The sequence below is a fragment of the Rattus norvegicus genome, chromosome 9 (genome assembly GCF_036323735.1).
Source record: "Rattus norvegicus strain BN/NHsdMcwi chromosome 9, GRCr8, whole genome shotgun sequence".
NCBI classification, from domain to species: domain Eukaryota; kingdom Metazoa; phylum Chordata; class Mammalia; order Rodentia; family Muridae; genus Rattus; species Rattus norvegicus.
In genome coordinates this window covers 46,912,787-46,929,397 of record NC_086027.1, presented here as the reverse complement: position 1 = coordinate 46,929,397, position 16,611 = coordinate 46,912,787, and the positions used below count along the sequence as shown (strand labels likewise).

Here is a 16,611-nt window from a genome sequence, read left to right as displayed (position 1 = left end):
GTTTAGAAAGGTTCTTTGGAGAACTCCTGTCTGTGTTGTTTAGAAATCGGCAGTTCAGTTCACAGGTCAGCAGGCAGCGGCAGCTCGATCCACTCGCACACACTTCACAGACTCACCAGGTCCGTAGAGTCCGGTTAGCAATGGCAGTGACATGACCTTGCAGAGACAGCCAGGCTTCAGCCTCAACTTGAGTCAGCAGGAGGGACCAGGAGAAACAGCAGAAGTTTTCAGCTCTGCCTCTCTCAGGAAAGCAAAGATCAGCAAAGATGTGAGATCCACAAGCGTTGCACAGCTAGCTGTACCAGCAAGCCAAGCTCTGTCTCTGTCACTCTGTGGAGTCCTATTTGTAGGCCCCAAACACCATGCGTCCTCCATGTGTCTTGCCTCAGCACCCGTCTTACCTCCGCACATGCGCCTTTCTCAGTTGACATCAATCTGCCAATCAGCTCAAGTCCTTCAAAGCGGCAACAAACTGTAGCACACCACCAGAAGTTTTGGGGTGTGTTTCTTTCTATAGTGTCCCGACAAATTGAACTCAACCACGCAACGTAAGGCAGACCAATACATGCATGTCGTTAACAAAGAATCCTTCATCACGTGTCCTTTCATGCGCTTGCTTTAGCAGAGCATCCTCGCTCCTGCATCTCCTTCAGCAAAATGCTCCTTCACGAGTCTGCCTTAGCTTTTCACACCTGTGTCTGCTTTAACAAAAAGTTCCTTCACGTGTTGGCCCCAGCAAAACACCACTCAACAGGCTTTCCAAAGAGCCCTTAAGTTTCCACTTCATATAATCCTATCATTTACTCTGAAATGGTTTGGAGAAAAATGTTGCGCTGTGAATGGTGGCACACATCGGTAATCTCAGAGCATGGGAGGCTGATAACGGCAGACTGCTTCAAGTTCAAAGCCAGCCTGGGCCACATAGCAAGAAGCTCATCTCAAAACGCAAGCAAACAAAAATTACGTGGAGTAACACAGAAGAGACAGGGACAGAGAGGCAATGTGGTAAAACCGAGGTGGAGGTGGTGAAATGGTAACATTCGTGTATTATGAGGAAAGGCAACGTTGTAATTCTTTTGAGTTTTTTTTTTTTCTTCCATTTTCCGGAAAGTCTGGAGCTATTAAAAGGAATGCGTAGATAAGCTCCAATGACAGATAAAATAGTCACACATCTGACAAAGGACTCATTTTTAAAGCACACAAAAATTCCGCATGACGATAACAAAAAACCAAAAACGAAACCAAAACCCAACTCTGTCAACAAGCAGGGAGACTGTTGGAACAGAGACATCTTGTCAAGGAAGATTCAAGGGATGGGGAATCTACGCATGGAAAATACTCAGTGTTATTAGTAGTCAATATCCTAGTAGGAAGGGCGAAATGCAAACCTCATGGTAAGTTACTGGTACACACACTCTAAAGTGACTACAGTGTCCCCAAAGTGACAGATCCGGGTCTGGGAAGCTACGCGGAAACACAGTCACATTAGGGTTGGAAATATAAAAGGGTACAGTTTGGAAACTGGCAACTCCTTTCTCTTTAATATTTTAGACAGCATGCAAAGCGATGCTCGTCAGCGTGACGTTCCTACAAGTCTCAGTTTGTTTTATTCACCCCATTCTCCACAACTCTCCCCGCCCTCCCCGCCTCTTCCCGCCTCTCCCCGCCCTCCCCGCCTCTCCCCGCCCTCCCCGCCTCTCCCCGCCCTCCCCGCCTCTCCCCGCCCTCCCCGCCTCTCCCCGCCTCTCCCCGCCCTCCCCGCCTCTCCCCGCCCTCCCCGCCTCTCCCCGCCCTCCCCGCCCTCCCCGCCTCTCCCCGCCCTCCCCGCCTCTCCCCGCCTCTCCCCGCCCTCCCCGCCTCTCCCCGCCCTCCCCGCCCCTTCCCCGCCTCTCCCCGCCCCTTCCCCGCCCCTTCCCCGCCCTCCCCGCCTCTCCCCGCCCTCCCCGCCCTCCCCGCCCTCCCCGCCTCTCCCCGCCCTCCCCGCCTCTCCCCGCCCTCCCCGCCTCTCCCCGCCCTCCCCGCCCTCCCCGCCTCTCCCCGCCCTCCCCGCCCCTCCCCGCCCCTTCCCCGCCCCTCCCCGCCCCGCCCCGCCCCTCCCGCCCCGCCCCGCCCCTTCCCCGCCCCTCCCCGCCCCGCCCCGCCCCTTTCCGACTCTTCCCAGCACCTTCCTCTCCCATTGTCCCTTCTGCTTTCCTATCTTAACACCCTTTCTTTGTCCTTTCTCCTGGCCCTGACCTCTTCTTCCTCTCTTGTAAGTCCTTCTTATACTTCCATGCTACGTATAATATATATTTCACGTATGTATATATAATGCCTATTTTAATTTTCAGACTATTTTCATTTACTCTTCGGCAAGTTCACACTCTATTCAGTGTGTCCTGGCCGCCCACTCTCGGTTTCATCTCACTTCCCCCAGACACCCCTCGACAAGTCTCTCTCTCAACTTAGTGGTCTTTTGTTTGCTCGTTCGTGTGCTCGGTTTTGGTTATTTGCAATCCGCTTAGTTCGATGACCGCTGCCTGTTAGGATGCTGACCTGTCTCTCCGATGGCCTTGAACTCGTGCAGCGATCGAAGCTGCTGAGGCTTCCTAAGTACACAGCCGAGGAACGTGCAGAAGACAGCGTCTCGCAGCTCTCCTTCCCGCCCTCCGGCTCTTTCAATCTCTCTGCTCCTCGTCCACCATGTTCCCTGAGTTTGGAGGTGCGTATGATATCGTTGTATTTAGGGCTTGAAAGGACAACGTAAGGACCCCATTTGTCTCCATGTAAGGACCAGGCCTGATTTCAGAAAGAAGGCCATAAGGCACCAACTCTGGGAACAGAACATAAAATCCAGAAATGAGGTCATAAAACCCCCCTCTCAAAGAACAGCCTGGGGACAACCACAAGTGGGGAAATACCTTATCTCAGAATGAGCCATCTGGGCTGGGCGGTCCTATTTCATTGTATGGTTCAACATTCATGATATAGGAATGCGGAACACTGACCACATGTGATCCCCTACACCCAGCAATGAAATTTTAATTACCTAATCCTCCTAGAGAGTTCCCCCGGTTCCCTACAAGAAGACCTGTATGCCTTTGTCTGGGGTCGCCATTTCAAGAAATGGTTGACCCCCACATGCTGTATGTTTCTGCAGGATAAACACTCTTTGTCTTTGCGTGCTGAGTCTAGGGTCTTCCTTAGCGATTTTCAGATCCTTACTGGCTGAACACGCAATAGTCACGCACTTTGACCAGCTCTGGTTCTTCTCTTTCCAAAGAGAAAGAGGCTACTCTGATCAAGACTGAGAACCTAACCTATTGGTATAAACATAAGTATTTGGAGACAATTGGGCATCTTGTATATGCAAATTCAAATCTTCATGATAAAAAAATGTAACTTTTGCTTTCTAAACCTGACGTGTTGATCACAGCCCATCTATTTTTCTGCCAGTGTCTTCAGTTTACTCATCTTCACAGCTGAATAAAACGCCATTTTATGTATGTGCCACATTTTCTTTATCCATTCACCCATGGACCTGAGGCTGGCTCCATAGCTTAGCTATTGTGAACAGTGCGGTAATAAATGTGGACGCGAAAGCTCTCAACTGCAGGTTACAAATCCATCTTTGGAGGGAAGTTGGCTTAGTTAGGGTTTTACTGCTATGAAGGGACACCATGACCAAGGCAACTCTTAGAACAGAAAACATTAAATCGGGGCTGGGTTATAGTTTCAGAGGTTTAACCCATCATCAAGGGAAACATGGCAGCATGCAGGCAAACCTGGTGCTGGAGGAGATGAGAGTTCTACATCTTGATCAGCCAAGAGAAGACTCTGATTACACACTGGATCGAACTTGAGCATAGATCTCAAAGCCTAAACCTCCAACAAAGCCACACCTCCTCCAACAAGGCCACACCTCCTCCAAGGCCACACCTCCTCCAACAAGGCCACACCTCCTCCATAAGGTCACACCTCCTAACAGTACCACTCCCTGTGACCAAGCATTGAAACATGAATTTATGGGGTCAAACCTATACAAACTACCACAGAAGTCAAGGCAGGAACTGGAAGCAGCTGGTCACACTGGTCACAGTCAGGAGCAGAGAGGTACAAATGCATACATACCTACTGTGAGAAAGACTCATCACACAATTTAAGATCCCAACAGAGGAAACGGTGCGACCCATATTTAGTCTGGGTCTCCCCACATCAATGAACATAATTGCTACAACTCCTCCCAGAGGTGTTCATTCGCCAAGTTCATCCAGACAATACTTTACTGAAACTTTCTTTCCGGGTGATCCTAAATTGTGTCAAGTTGGCAGAATTTACCATGACACCTGGGTAGCCAGTATGGAGGTCGTTAGCCATGGGTCAGGAGGACACTTTCTAGAGAGAAGGCAACCAACCTTCCTCCATATCTGGTATAATGTGCCGTGACAACATAGGCATGTGGCCAAGGTGAATAGTTAATATTTATACACTTAATATGCTACAAATTACACTTTGTTAAAATTGTATCAGATGTACCTTCAGATTTAAAGTGCCCTGCGTGTGTGCCTGGAAACTGTGAAGGAGGCCAGAAGAAGGGGCTGGATCTTCTGCAGCTGGAGTTACAGATGGTTGTAAGCCCCAACATGGGTGCTAGGAACTGAACCCTAGTCCTTTGGAAGACCCAGTACTCTTAACCACCAAGCCACCTCTCTAGCCCCTACCTCATTTGTATTTTTAAATCATTCCGAGTGCAGCGGGATAAGAAGCTATCTTGAGCGCCCGTGAATTCATCCGGAGACCAGCCTCAGCCTTTCCCCTCTAGGACTCAGGTGCTGGGAGCATGACCGCGTTATAAGAATCACGGCTTCTTTTTCTAATTTAAACCACATTTCTGAAGACCCTTATGTTATAACAATGTCAAGGAACTCAAATTTTAAATCTTAGACGCCTCTACTTCTTTCATAAACCATATCCATTCCTGGGACACATCTCACCCGTCGATCTTCACACTAAATCCCACACCTCCACTTCCACCAGCTGAAGGGCACCCCTGCCCTCTCATAAGCATCCCTCTGACCCATCCAGCAGCCAGCTGCCCCAGGACGTGGCAACACCATCCTCCACTCTTTTCCTTCGCTTCTTTGCTCAGGTATCATTTTCTCCGGGCGGCTTTTTCTCAGTGTCCTGTTCAGGGTCAAACCATCTCGCATCCCACGCGGACTTTCCGCCCTCCCGTCGTACCTCACTTTTCTCCGCAGCACCGTTTCCTATCTGGCTCTGTAACGTAATTCACATCTCTTCTGTAGCCCTACTAATCTGTAAGCACCACAAAGACAGGGACTGTTTCCCCTTTTCCTTTGCCTCCCGGGACCTACAAAGAAGTTGAGTGCGTGGCGGAAGGCGCTCACTGCATTCTCCTTCAGTTTGGCCCCCAGGTTGGATACCCAGCTCAGGAATGCTCAGGAACAGAGGAGGAATCCTTTCCGGATCTGTGGATAATGGAGGCAACACACATCAAAACGCCTTGAACGTCAGCGATTCAGCTTCAGTGTCTGTGAGCGAGCATTGAAGGCAGTCAGATGCACAGGCTCTTTCCTTGTTCCTCAGGGGTTCTTAAACTGTAGGCCGAGATCCTTTGGGGGTTGAATGACCCTTTCTCAGGGTGGCATACCAGATATCCTGCCTGTCAGATTATTTGTATTATGAGATTCATTATAGTAACAAAATCACAGTTATGAAGTAGCAACGAAAATAATTTTATGTTTGGGAGTCACCACACGAGGAGTTGTGTTAAACGGGTCGCAGAATTAGGAAGGTCGAGATGGGGCTGGGGATTTAGCTCAGTGGTAGAGTGCTTACCTAGGAAGCGCAAGGCCCTGGGTTCGGTCCCCAGCTCCGGGGGAAAAAAAAGAACCAAAAAAAAAAAAAAAAAAAAAAAAAAAAAAAGGAAGGTCTTTCAATACAAGATGTAAAAACCCCTGGAGGAGCAGGCTTGACTCACATGACACGATGACCGTGCCCCAGGAATACTTGAAAGCTGCGGGATGAAGGAGAACCTGGATTTGCCTCTTGGTCCCGCAAGAAGACACAGACACCTTGAATTTCTGACTCTAGCAGTGGGTGGGGTTTGTCGGAACACCATCCAAGAAGGGAGTCAGTCCTGTGAGGTGTCTGAGGGCTTGTGAGAAAACTCCAAGAAGTCAAGAGTCTCATGACCTCCATTTCTTAACAGAATTGTTCTTGGATTATGCTTTCACACCCCTCCCAGGTGTGTTGAAAGGAGTGATTTAATTCTGATTATTTATTTATATGCCTTCATGGGAAACCATGGGTTTGCTGCATGCGGCTTGTCTGCCTTGCCTTTGCAATTGTACACTTCACTCGTGTGACTCTTCTTAACCCTCAGAGTATAAACTGTCTGATGCTCTGAATAAAGCTGGCTGTTGCATGAGACTTTAGTCCAGCTCACTAATCCACTCCACTCTCCCGGGTCCCGCTCCACTCTCCACATCCTCTCGGGCGGTGACAGGGCTGAGGAAAGGAAGGAGAGGTTTCTGTGAGACAGGATTAAGATCCTCTGAAATGTCTCATCCGGTTCATTAGTCACAAGACCTAGGCAACATTTAAATCATGCACATGCGTCCCACTTATCTGCAAGTGGACGCAGCACACACATTTGGTCCTGATGTGAGTCAAGGAATAATAGATTTCCGAGGAAACCAAGTGTTTTATATTCCCACGGAGCTCTCTGCGATGTGCTGCTTGTGAAATTTCTGCCTCTATTTGAGCTCTAATTTCTCACCAAGAAGTGAGGGTTTATTGTTTCTGCTTCTCTCTGCCAGTTTTCCCTTGTTCCATCCCTCCCACCCCCTCAGTCTTTATCTTTCCTCCTCCTCTATTTATCTTTCTACCTGCCTGCCTTCTGTCTGTCTGTCTGTCTGTCTGTCTGTCTGTCTGTGTCTTCTCTCCCTGTTCTTCCTAACCCCAGCACCATGGTTTCCATTTGCTCATGGGAACAACAGTATCTCCATCATTTTCTTTCCTCTACGTTCTCGATACCCAGGTGTTGCCTGGACCCTGGAGATTACTATTAACACGACGTTAATAGTAACTCTCTTGTCAAAGAAGGGTGCAGGAACATGGCAGACAGATATAGAAAGTTCTTTGGAAATTACTGACAGCATTAGATCTCTTCCCACACGTGAGTCCGCTCCCCAAACCTGTCTATTGAAAAGATAAATAAAGGGGAATTTAGGATGGGGGCTGTCTCACTCAAGGTTAAGTGATATCTTTAATTAGTATTCACTGATGATCAAATTCTTTTTTGTATCCAGATTTTATCTTTCTATGTAGATAGATGTTCTGTACCGGTACCCTGAGTTCTCTGAAAGTGATGTCATAGGATGGAGAGCCCGGTGGGTTTTTAGAGGACCTAGAAGCAGAGCAGGATCAGTGTTGGAGTCCTTTGAACTCCTTTGGTACCTGGTAGAAAGGGTTAGGGGCTCAGTCCTGGGAGGGAAAGGCCTATCATGTGAGTGGCTCTCCTCTCCAGTCACCTGCTCAGGTCCTGGTTCTCCAGGTAGGGCTTGCTAAAACCTCCTTTGGAGCCTTCTGGTCCCTCTACCACTCTTTGGCAACCAAAACACACTTGGGAGTAGGAATTTTCAAAAGTAAATCAAGATTAGCATGTGAAAGAAGCCGGTTTGCAGAGGACAAGACATCGTCTAATGAACAGTACATATGAGATAGTCTGAAATTACAAACTGGGGGAACAGGTGTGTGTGTGAAAAGGGTTGGTAATGACCACACACAGGTGTCTGGTTGCAGGTGAGTGTGTGTGTGTGTGTGTGTGTGTGTGTATGTGTGTGTAGGGGTGGTAATAAATGACCACGTACAGGTGTGGTGTGTGTGTGTGTGTGTGTGTGTGTGTGTACGCGTGTATGTGTGTGTAGGGGTGGTGATAATGACCACAAAGTTATGGACTCGTCTGTCAGCTCCCTAACCCGTATCTGCTCCTGAACTGCTTTTTCCCTCTCAGCCATTTCTATTCTACAGCTCTCCTAAGAGGCACGACTTTTTCCCATCTTCTCCTGGTGATGGTTGGATTAAGCTTAAGAGTTTAACCTCTGCTCTGTTTCCTTTTAAACTCTAATAAAATTTCCCCCGAGCATCTTAGTTATTCCAACTCTAGATATTTTCATTAACGAGGCTAAAAACTCCAAGACAGAACCTGTTTCCCCAGGGACAGGTGAATGAGAGCTCACATAGGGCAGAGGAAAGGGTAGCTGTAAGGAAAGGCAGATCGCACCTCAGACTTCCCGATTGTGTGTCTTTGGAAGTGTGGCTTGCAAGTCCGTGTTGTCAATAGGGCCAGATCTGTGGAGACAGATTAAAGCTGCAAACCTCCACTGTGGGTGGTCCCTCGGTATGGTGGTTCCAGGACCCCTGTGGATACAAAACTCTGCAAATGCTTAAGGCTCTTATAAGACATGATGTGATGTTTGATATGTGTATAGGATGCTGTGCCCATTCTCCTGAAGGGAGATTTAAAAATCTCTAGATGACACCCAAGTGTCATCTCTTAATGCAACGTGAGTGCTGGGTAAGCAGGTGTCATTCTGACTTCTTCAGGGGAAACAACGATTACAAAGTCTGTACGTGTGAGCACAGATGCACTTTTCCTGTGTATTTTCTGAGACTGGTTAAATTTACAAAGGAGGAGCCTGTCTGCTTACACAGAAGCAGACGGCAATCACCATCTCCTATGGTTTCTAAATTCCTATGCAGGAAGGGAGTAAGCCTGATATAGATTCCCAGCAGTGGGGGGAATCACTTCCATACTTTCTGGAAGGACAGAAACATTCACAGAGGCTTTGGAGACTGTGAATAAGTTTGCTAGATATTGCCTCCAAAAGCTCCCAGGGAGAGCTTTAAAGCACCTTGGCATATCCACAGGGACCATGTGCAAGTCCCCACGATGGCAAAGCTACCTTTGAGACAAAATATTGACGCAGGAGAGGAAAACAAGGACAATTATGGGGACAGGGAAAGAAACAAATGACACAAAAAGATCTTCTCATTTTAGAGACTGTCTGAGGCCTCTTACCAGCTGAGAACGAATTCTTGTACACAGATGACCTGGAGAGATGATTCGGTGTTTAAGAGTACTTGCTGCTCTTTTAGAGGTTCCAACCACTCACATGGTGGCTCATAATCGCATGAAACTCCAGGTTCACGGGATCCAGCACCCTCTATTATCCTCCTTGGCACCAGGCACATATATGGTACACAGACACCCGTGCAAACAAAATGCCCATATGTTGCGGTAAAAATATAAAAAGGCGGAACCGGTTCCTGCGTGCACCCTGTTGGTCGCGCTCTCACTAATTCTGGCTCTGGCGGGCCACTGGAACCAGCGCTAATTTATCTCAGCAGCTCCACAGTGCCCCCATCTACTTTCTGCTGTCTGCGAGCCACTCCAACCTGGTACCCTCTCAGGCCTCCCGCCCTCACTCACAGCTCTCTTGGCTGGTTTCCACCACACCAGGCATATATAACCCAATTTCGTGGAGGGCCCAGTGCATCCATCCAGCCACCATGCACTCTGTTGAACCCAATTAAGTCGCCATATGAAATAGCACACCACACAATATCCTCTGGTTTTATATCTGGTAAGATATAATTTGCCCATCTAGACAACACAAAATCCTATACACACCCATCCCTTAAGAATAGTCTTAACAACTTGTAGATGTGCGAAGAGGAACCTTAACATCCACTGCCATGTTCTCTTGACTGTCTCCCTCTCCCTCTGGCCTCCTCAGCCTCTCAAAAACTTTTCTCCCGCCCATCCTTCCTTTTCATCCAATGGCAGGCTTCATTCTATCCTGTACCTGCCTTCACCTGCATAATGACATCAACCTACACCCATACACATAAACTCTTTGAAAAAACTTTCAGAAGGTTTCAGAAGATGAAAAATCAGCATGATTATCAATGAAGACTGACAATATAGAAAGAATGTTTGCTTCTCACAGAACTATTTTCCATGAAGAGAGCAGATCAGGTTTAAGGTCTGATCATAGATGGTCTCTGGGTAGCTGCCTCCTTTCCTGATATATTCTGGAACTCTCACAGGCAAGACCACTAACTCTTTTTTTTTTTAAAGGACATACTTTTTTTTCCTTAAGATTTATTTATTTATTTTATGCATGTGAGTACACTGTCACTGTCTTCAGACACACCAGAAGAGGGCATCAGATCTCATTACAGATGGTTGTGAGCCACCATGTAGTTGCTGGGAATTGAACTCAGGACCTCTGGAAGAACAGTCTGTACTCTCAACTGCTGAGCCATCTCTCCAGCCCCGACAGCTAACTCTCGTCTACAGGCACGTACTCTAACTTTCTGCATCCCTGTCACCTAGAGTTTGGACTTCCAGTGATGAAGCATTTTAATATGGAACAGAACAATGAAGAATGGCAAGATGGGGATTTGTTACTCGTTTTTACCATAATCAATCATTTCACTCTTCTGTTGCTGTGATATAAAACATTCTGACCAAAGGCGAATGGGAGGCTGTGTGGTATTTGGTTTTTGCCCTCCCCCACCCCCGCTCCTGCCCCTGCCCACTGTGCTGCTCACTGCCCCACCCTGCCCACCACCTCCACCCCTCACCCCACCCCCTACCTCTCATTTGCTCTCTCCCACCCCAGCCCCTGCTCTCCACCTCCAGGGCAGTCCTGAGATTGCAAATTACTGGGCCACCAGCACCTGATGAAGTCCCAGTCCCTACGAAAGTGAGTACAAGAGCCACTCCAGCCAGGAGTCACTCCAAGAAGTTGGGGGTGTGAGCGAGGTAAGAGCGAGTGCGTGACGTGATGCTGAACTGTTCCACCTGGGAACAAACGGTGTTCACATCTACATTTGCGTCCTTCAATCCTAGTTCTGCACACTTTAAAGGTTTAGTCCAAGTAAAGCCTTGTCTCATTATTCATAGATTCTGTGTTATTTGTTAAAGTTTGTGATTTCTGCCAAATTAGTGTTCGAGGCATGTCCACAGACAGGTGTGTGCTGAAAGCTATGACGAATTTGGTTCACCCAACCGATTCCTTTCCGTTCTTCTGAAACATCTTGTCACGGTATATTTGGTGGTTAATTTCATCTGGCAGCTTTGTGATTAGTATTAAGATGATTCCATTGGATGAAATATCCCTGAAGTTGGGGCTGGAGAGATGGCCCAGTGGTTAAGAGAACTTGCTATTCTCTCGGAGGACCCAGGTTCAGTTCTCAGCCCTCCCACGGAGGTTCACCCAACCACTTATAACTCCTGTCCCAGGGGATCCAGCGCCGCCTTCTGGTCTGTGCAAGGGGCACGTGTGGTGCACACGTACACATGCAGGCAAACATACACATGACACATAGAGATGTGAGCAATTAAAATACCTCTAAAGTTTAATGCTGAAGTGCCTTAAGGAGACGGACAGCATTTGGCACTCCCAGTTGCAATGCTGGAAGGCACTCGGACTCCCTTTCCTCAGGACACCGTGGAATTCCTTTCTCCTCCGTTTTTCTTTTTTGCTATTTGGGGTCCACAGTCCTTGGGGCATTTTCTCCTGGCCCAGTTGCACCATTCTTTGCTAGCTCCATGATATCCTGACTCAGGCACTTTCTTAAAGGACAGAGATGATTGCACATTTAATCTGCAAGGTGCCTGGATCTTATGGGAAATTTTATACCAATAGGGGATGGGCTCAATTCATTGTGGAACTGAGCTCACAAGAGCAAAAAGGAATCATGTGGCTTTGTCACCATTTTAGCTCATGGTATCATCGAGGTGGAGGAAAACCACACGATTGGCCACCATCTTGGTTAGCGGCATCATCAAGGAGGCAATGACCATGTAACTTCACCATCATTTTGGTGACAGCAACCACATGGCCGTACCACTTCTCAGTGCCACTGAACCCTTGGGGGATTGCCACTTAGAGTCTCCTGTGACAGGTGTTGTCACACACCCCAACATTCTTCTCCCATCTTTTTATCTTTGTGATTTTCCCCTTTCCCACATGCTTAGTAGGATCATAGATATAGGAGACCCAGGCAGGCTCTACTGTCCAGTGATGAGATCAGGGCATTCCCTTTATCTTATAGTGAGGAGGGAATATCAGACCTCTATAGCCAGCTCTTTGGACTTTTACTTTTTGCATGATCTGTTCGTTGGTTTCTGGGGAGGACTTAAGAGTTTCCCAGCTATCTGCCTCTCCAACACTGGCCAGCTACCAGCAGGAGTTCACACTTTGATAGACCTGGAAAGCTCACATGAATTTGCAGCAGGCTAGGGGTCAGTCTTGGGAATGCACTAATCTCAATCAGGGACTTAAAGAATAGATTGCCAGGTGCTAGACACATTGCAACAGCCATTGCAGGATCGGCTTGCTCAAGCTGGAAGCTGGGGATGCTGGAGGCTGGAGATGGTGGAGGCTGGAGGTGCTGGAGCCTGGAGGTGCTGGAGACCCAAGCTCTTTAGGGTTAATGCCTGCTCTGTCTGCTAGGCACCTCCAAGCCTGTTACTCTCTGAGTTAGAATGTTCTTCCTTGACATTCCTTTGTGCCACAGTTCCTGGCTTTTGTTTCTGCCCTAGCATGCTCCAGGTGCCTGGCTTCTGTTTCCAGTTTCCTTTGTTTCTCTTTCCACTCTCCCATTATATAGGAACAGACACACAGAAGAAAAGGAGAGCAGGCCATTCCTCTCTGGGTTCTGGTAGATGTTTTCCCATTTTTGGTGTTTTCTAGATGCCAGGGACTTTGGCTCAAGTTCCACAGGGTAAATTACAACATGGCTGTTCTAATCCAGGCAGCCTGACTGATAGCCATCTTCCCATGGAAAATTCACCCGAGTGTTTACTGTGCTCTCGTCCAGTCTAGATTTAGAGATGAGATATGGACTGGCAGGTTATACATTCGAGGAAAGGGGGTCAAGGGAATGTTTAAGAGAAATACTGGATATTCAATCTACAGAGGAGCTCAGCTCTCTGACTTAACCACCAGACATCAGCTGACTTCCCCGACACTCAGGCTGATAATTTCTCTAGAGGTGCTCACCGTGGTCCATCAAAACAAAAGTTCAGTAAGGAAAAAAACTAAATGAAAAAGCCCCAAGAACACTGAGGTGGAGGTGACCATCCTCTAGTGGCTGCTAACAGACCTGAAGCCTGGCTCCGTGCCCGCTGAGTTTCTGGTTGAGTTACATGGAGCACAAGAGCATCCATGCTGTCAGGACTCCCCTCCTCCACATTAGGCTTTCTTCTCAGGTCTGGAGAGGAAGGGTGCTTCTGGGTATGTGTGGGTGGGGTGCATCTCCCATGATGTTAGAAGTGGGGTTCTCTCGTTTCTTCAGTTAGCTTTCAGGAATGTGAACACATTAATTAGTCCATTTTGAATATCAGAATTCTTCCTATCTTTTCTATTTTCCAAAGGTCTCCAATATGTTTCTCATTAATAATCTGAACTTTTTTTTTTTTTTTTGGTTCTTTTTTTTCGGAGCTGGGGACCGAACCCAGGGCCTTGCGCTTCCTAGCTGAACTTTTTTTTTAAATAGCTTGTTACCACCTAGAAAAAGGAGACTTTGAGAAAACTATTCCAGCTTTGAAATTAGTGGGAACTGAATACTTTAGTATGTTGGTACTAAACTGTGCTTGAAGAACACATTAGCAAGTTGGGCGGAGGGTGGTGTGTGCTTTTAATCCCAGCACTTTGATCTCTGAAGAGAGAGAGAGAGAGAGAGAGAGAGAGAGAGAGAGAGAGAGAGAGGAGGAGGAGGAGGAAGGAGGGGAGGAGGAGGGAGGAGGAGGGAGGGAAGGAGGAGGGAGGAGGAGGGAGGGAAGGAGGAGGGAGGGGGAGGGGGAAGGGGGGAAGAGGAGGGATAAGAGGAGGGAGGGGGAGGAGGAGACGACGATGGCGGTAGCAAATGAGCAACCAGAATACTGTTTCTAATGTAAGAGATTTTATTCGGGTTCTGCACTCAGAGGTACCTACAACAGACTACAGACAAAATCAATTAGGAAGGGCTCAATAAAGATGCTCAGGACACAGTAACATAGAGAACACTCAGTCTTATAGCTCTCAGACAAGTTACTGAGCAAGTATTAATTTCAGTCTCCACATTGTGTGGCAAAATCCTTAAATCACAAGGAAGAAACAATTTAAAACAACATCATAGGTGTGGAGCCCAGCTATATGGAGTCCTCCAAGAACATGGGCATTCTAACAGCAGCCTGCCAGGTTAGTGCGCTACAAATGTATCAAAAGACTGACAATTTTATGACAACAGAATGTCCAGAACAAAGAATGTCCAGAAACATCCCTAAGCTCAAACAGTAGGATAGCCAGGCTGGGGATGGGACAGGAAGCTGGCTTTCATCCACAGGGAAGGTACTGGATAGAGAGAATGCAAGCCTTACCTCAGAAGAGAGGCTTGCTCCACAGAGTCCAGAGGCTGGGGTCTGAGCATCCCTGGGGGACAGTGGCTTGCTTAAAGTTAGCTGCCACTAGGGTTCCTTAGGGTTCCTCAGCGATGGGTCCTCAGCCCCTTTTGCTGTGGGTGGCTGGACTCTGTCAGGGCAGGGCTGCTCCTGGTGGCGGTGTGGCGAAGACGGAGATGGCGGCGTCCTAGCCCACGTGTGGAAAACCTTCTCTGGGAAAATGGATGTCAGCATGAATGGGGGATGGGGGTAATTTATTGTGCTAGGACCTATCCTGGCTTGGAGCCTGGGGGACAGTCTCATATATGCTAGGCTTTAAAGTGTCATATAGATTCAGGGTGCCTCCCAGTCCCCCACCCTGAGCCCAGAGAAGGGGCTGGGGATAGGTTCAGGGGACCTGGTGCCATGGGAGGAACCGTCCGAATCTGAGCACATTAGCTCCTGGAGCGGTGACCTCTTGGAGGACTTCTTTTTCTTTTTTCTGAGTTTCTCTTGTTTGGGCTGTTTCGAATACTCGGGGGTTTCTTCAGTCACGGTCCAGAGGTTGGAAGTGTCACTTGCTTCTATTTCCTCCCTAGAGAGAGAGACAGAGGAGAGGCTGAGGCACGCCCGGACTTGACTGCTATAGGGTGTGTGCAGAAATCTCCAACTCATCTCAGCCTTTGTCCACAGCCTTAGGTGTTGGACACTTTAGGCTTACTTCATTCAGGTCATGTCTACACAGAGGAGCCCCACACAGAAGGGAAAACCTAGCCATGTGGGCCAGTCCCTACTCAATCAAGACAGTTAATTCAAGCCCAAGTGTCCCAGTGCATGCTTCAGAGAGAGAGCCAACCACTGTCCACTGGCAGCGAGCCAGTCTGGATCTTTCATTACAACCCCCGACCCCCGACCCCCAGCCCCAACCCCGGCCATAAATTAGAGCTTTAATGTACAGGCATAGTTTCTTTAGCTCTGGGTTTCTCAAATTATGTGGTTCAAGGTGCATCGTCAGAAACTCTTTCCTAAACGCCAATAGCAATGTAACTTTTAAGTACATTTAATAACAACAACAACAAAAAAAACCCAAAACAAAAACAAACAAACAAACCACAGGCCTGCCTATGATGTCATAAATCGAGACTTACGTAGGAAATGCACCAGATGGAGCTTATTTACCAAGGAGTGTTGGCTTTTCTTCAGAAAGGGCATCTTGCCAGTGCTATGACTTCATTCTAGCGCACTTACCTCAGCCCGATGATACGGCAATTTCTTTTTTAGAACCCGTGTTAAGACTGTGTCAGGCTGTGTGGAGAGCACCAAATACCTGAGATTCAATGGCACCTGACCACCTTTGCCTCCGCTCAGAACCAGTTTTGGTTTTGTCTTTGCCCTAGCTAACTTTGGAGCCTCACTGTTTCCAATCCTTCTAGAAGATGTCAGAGGAAAAAAAAGACTGAGCCGAGAGAAGCCTTCGAGTTATTTTCAAACAGAAAATTCCATCACTCGAATGACTCTGCAATGGATTAAGATTTTATCAGAAGAATTGATTGTTTTCAAAGATAGCCACGAGACTCTGAAGGGAATTCCTGACAGAAGCAAAAAACAAAAACAAACTAACAAAAAAAGTTGCCTAAGGAACAGTGAGATTAAAAAAAAAAAAAAAAAAAAAAAAAAGCAAACCAAACCCTGTGGGCCACACACAAACTATCTTGTGAGGTCTGAGCTCCTGTTGATGTGAAATCTCTGGGAGATCAGGTGCCTAGAGACATATGGAGGCCATGCCTTGGGGTTATGCTGGGGACACCTGCTCTATGAAATCTGAATTCTTATCCTGTCCCTTACTCTGCTACCCCCACTCAAAGCTAACTTGATTCTGTTTTGCTTTTCTCCAAGGGCAGACTTTGTAACATACAGCTTCTTAGGGGTAAGGGCAAGGAGAAAGGACAGCAGGGTGGGGGTGGGGGATGGAGGAGTGTCCATGTTCTACAAATACAGGGAGTAAGCAGGGACCTGCCTACCTGCCACCGAGGGAGGAGGGGCAGGGGGACCAAGAAGCTATATATATCTTTCATAGGGACTGGTCACATGAAGGAGTTAAAGACCACCTACTAATAGGGTTTTTAGGCAGGCAATAAACAGCAGGTGTCGTTGTTATAGAAAAAGGTAAC

General features: G+C 47.7%; 1 protein-coding gene and 1 long non-coding RNA gene across 13 annotated transcripts in view; one reads left to right on the top strand and one right to left on the bottom strand.

The window, feature by feature from the left end:
* Window positions 1–2,143: 2,143 nt before the first annotated feature.
* On the top strand, window positions 2,144–6,438 carry LOC134480357 (uncharacterized). Its single transcript, XR_010054756.1, has 2 exons — window positions 2,144–2,701; window positions 5,403–6,438. It is a non-coding gene; the product is annotated as an uncharacterized LOC134480357 (long non-coding RNA).
* Window positions 6,439–13,961: 7,523 nt separating this feature from the next.
* Vwa3b (von Willebrand factor A domain containing 3B) overlaps window positions 13,962–16,611 on the bottom strand; it is a 169,130-nt gene continuing 166,480 nt past the window's right edge. For 7 of the 12 annotated variants that reach the window (XR_594349.4, XR_001839791.3, XR_005489105.2 and 4 more), the window contains 3 exons: window positions 14,859–15,035; window positions 14,441–14,668; window positions 13,967–14,021 (listed from right to left, as the gene is read on the bottom strand). Coding sequence is in view for 3 of the 12 variants with exons in the window: in NM_001419961.1 (NP_001406890.1) it covers window positions 14,548–14,668; window positions 14,859–15,035 (298 nt within the window). In the remaining 9 variants the exon portion in view is untranslated. Of the gene's footprint in view, window positions 15,036–16,611 lie in introns of all 12 variants that reach the window. The other 5 variants (XR_010054626.1, XR_010054627.1, XM_063267598.1 and 2 more) reach the window with 3 other exon arrangements.